General features: G+C 39.7%; 1 protein-coding gene across 1 annotated transcript in view; it reads right to left on the bottom strand.

The window, feature by feature from the left end:
- ROS1 (ROS proto-oncogene 1 , receptor tyrosine kinase) overlaps window positions 1-3,241 on the bottom strand; it is a 74,574-nt gene that overhangs the window by 62,455 nt on the left and 8,878 nt on the right. Inside the window, 2 exon segments of the mRNA XM_009870325.1 lie at window positions 807-929; window positions 3,215-3,241. The exon segment at window positions 3,215-3,241 is cut by the window's right edge and continues 11 nt beyond it. Of these exon segments, the coding sequence (XP_009868627.1) occupies window positions 807-929; window positions 3,215-3,241 (150 nt within the window).

The following is a 3,241-nucleotide window of genomic DNA, read 5'->3' as shown; positions in this document are numbered from 1 at the left end:
TCTTCCGAAAAGTAATCAGACAAAAAGAGGATATGTAGCATGCAAACCTGCTGACACTGTCCCTCTCCAGGGCAAACAAATGCAATTGGCATCTCCTCACAAAGTACCATTCACTCTACAATTCAAGCTAGACCTTATCTTTGCCACCCCTGTGCTATCAAAAGGTGTTTAGTCAGGGGCAACTTTCTTTCTCTGGCATCTTTGTGGCTCTGTGACCTTCAGTAGCAGTAGATAAACTCAGATTTCTACACTGTCTCCAAGAACCAAATACAGCACCAGGATAGATAAGAAACATTAGACTGGTGAGTAATTTGAGATAATATGGTTGTCGGGTGACTTAGGCTAGTAAATGCTTCATTATATAGCTTCTGTGCCTCAGGCTAGACAACACACTAACATACTCTTCAGCCAGTATCTTTTGACAGTATCTTCATATTATTTATTTCTTAAGTTTAAACCACTTTCCTATATCCATCTTGAGAAAATACAGCCATTAATCACAGGCAAAGATCTGTTTTGGCTTTATCTTACCTCAATTTAGATACCCACTATGTAGTAGTCCAGCTCTGAGGTAGCTGCCTAGATTCAGTGAAGAGAAGGCTGCACTGGGAAGAACAACTCATCTCTTCCCAGTAGCTGTTGTTTCAAAGAGGTCAAATCATGTACAGAAAGTTTCTATTTCTCTGTTGACTGTAAAGGGAAGCTAGATACTGTCGCAGGCTAGGTGAGGTTCGTTGTGTCCTTGGTGAACACAGAGGTCTAAGTCATACTTGAGAGAAAAGGAGAGACCCTGATCTGATTTTTACCTGTAATATTGTGGTGTATAATACCACTTTGAAGGCATTGGGCAGCTTCAAGGAATTTTTCTGTGTATCTCTTCCTTAAAGACTGGTTTCTGGATAGGAAGAGCCATGTTGCCTTTTCCTGAACTAACAGAGAAATTCAGAATTAAGACAGATGACTGCAGCACAGAGAAGAATGTTGTTAGCTCAGATACATTCTTAATAGACATGCACATAAGCATGCACACACACATGCACACACATATATTTGTGTACCAATATATTCTTACACTAGCAATGACAGACTAAAGCTTTAACTCTTGGGGTGTTGAAAGTACTGGAGTTGTTCACCATTACAGTGACTTCTGGCTTCTCACCCAGGGTGAGAATTCACCACATAAACTTCATCATTTCCTATAGCAGTGGTGGGTCCCTAGTGAGGGAAAGTAAGATGGAGCAAATGAGGTCCTACAGACTCCTGATGAAACAAGGGCACTGGGACATCCATGTGACTCTGAAATCCAGCAGAAGTGGGCTATTTACCCCCCGAGCCTCTTTGAAAAACTCAAGCAAATTAGAATATTATCCCACAGAGCTGGGGAGGAGCAAGGCAATTATGATTACATCGTGTATTTCATTGTGCTGACCAGTGATTTTATCAAGGAACAAGTAGATTTCACAGATAAAGGTGATATGATCTGCTTCAAAGTTGATAAATTCAGTTTTGGTTTTGGTTGTTTTTTTAAAACAAAGTTACAGATTTTAAAATCAAGGAGGAGGGCTTTGGTCACATAAATTGACTTCATGCTTATACAGGCCCAAGTAACTTACATCAATTTTTTTGCAGCAGATCCATACCTTATGCCTAGGATATGTATAGCTCTAGGAAAGATAGCTGATCTAGCTTCTGAATCTCAGATTCCTGAAAATCTAGCACATCCTCTGCTAAACTCATTCACAAGGTAGATGCCTTTTTTTTTTTTTTTAAGGAAGTAGTGCATTATTTTGAGTCTGTATTTAGCTAATTTCAGTTTCCAAACAATCTTTCCATTTTATTTCTTTTTCCCTTGGTTTAAACAGCTGTCTGCTGCCAGATATCATTTTTTTCTCATATGAGTATCAAGAGATTGTGATCAAATGCCGTTTTAATTTATTCTGAGGTAATCTGCATGGATTGAGGTGCATGTGTTTCTCACGATGCACACACCCCAAGTCATTTCAGTAACGATGGCTCCAGAGTGGACTACAAGCAGCCAAAATCACTGTCTTATCTCCTTTCCAGTGGCATTTCTGGCAGTCTACCTCAGAGATCAGATGCTTTCCCTGACTTTCCTCAAGGCTTAGATCTACATCGCTCAGTACCTGATGCAGTAACACCGTTTCTGTGCATGATACATGAGGAAGGGTTGCTCCTGTTCACGTTAATACAGAGAGAAAAGATGTGCCAGTGCAATTCAGGGTGAATCAAAGTAGCGACTGGTAAGGGGAGGTGGGATGGTTGCCCACCCCTAGAAGGTTGTGGGGTTTTTTGGGGGTAGAGTTGGTTGGCTGTTTTCTACCTTAAATTAATTGGTTGGTGATTGGCTTCACTTAGTGAAATGAAATGTCCAGTCTGGACATTTAACAAATGGCAATATTTATGGCTCAGGCTTGGTCAGCTAACCCTAGAGCAAACCTCTGTGGAGTCTCCAGACAAGAACATATCAGCGTGTCTGAGCTGTTACCAAAAAAAAAAAAAAAAGAAGCTCTATCATGAAAAGCACTATAGAAGCCATAAATTCAATTTCTCTAACCAATAACAGAAGAGTGGTGATTCAGAGACAGGCTTAAAGTTTTTGCTGAAGAGTATCCAGGTGTTTGACAACTGGATTTCTTTAGGAGGAGAGGAGCATCTTTTGCTTTCTCTTCTGAAGACACATTTTAGTAACAACGATTTAATTCTCATTTGTGCTCTATCTCAACATGCACCTCTCTATGGCAATTAATTAATATTTCTACAACTCTATAGTGTCTCATTACTTTCACCATCAATTAGTTAATACAGTAAAATAAATACAGGCATGAAAGAGCAACAAAAATGGATATGGTTTTACCTATTTGACATGAGATATCTGAAGATGTTTCGACAAAAGAGTATCATGTTAAGTATTTCATATTATTAGAAGAAATACATTTGTCTGTCAGCAGTTAAAATCCCATTTTTTTGGATCTACCAGCACCTCAGGTTGTTACCATGCTGTTTAGCCTCATAACGCCTACAGCTAAAGAACAGGACTTTCTCTGACATCCTGTTGACTCCTCAGTGTGCAATTCCTTGTCATGTGCTGTTTACAGTCTAAATATTATTCTCTTCCTCCAGGTACACATCAGGCCAACAAACGTGAATTTGTCCCCAGGAACAGACCAGAATAAGGACTCAGCTACTCTTGTACCTTTGGATTCTGGGGTTGTGATGTTGG

This window comes from Apaloderma vittatum, unplaced genomic scaffold (genome assembly GCF_000703405.1).
Source record: "Apaloderma vittatum isolate BGI_N311 unplaced genomic scaffold, ASM70340v1 scaffold5785, whole genome shotgun sequence".
Taxonomy (NCBI): domain Eukaryota; kingdom Metazoa; phylum Chordata; class Aves; order Trogoniformes; family Trogonidae; genus Apaloderma; species Apaloderma vittatum.
The sequence above is the reverse complement of the archived record's forward strand: the minus strand, read 5'-3'. Positions and strand labels throughout refer to the sequence as shown.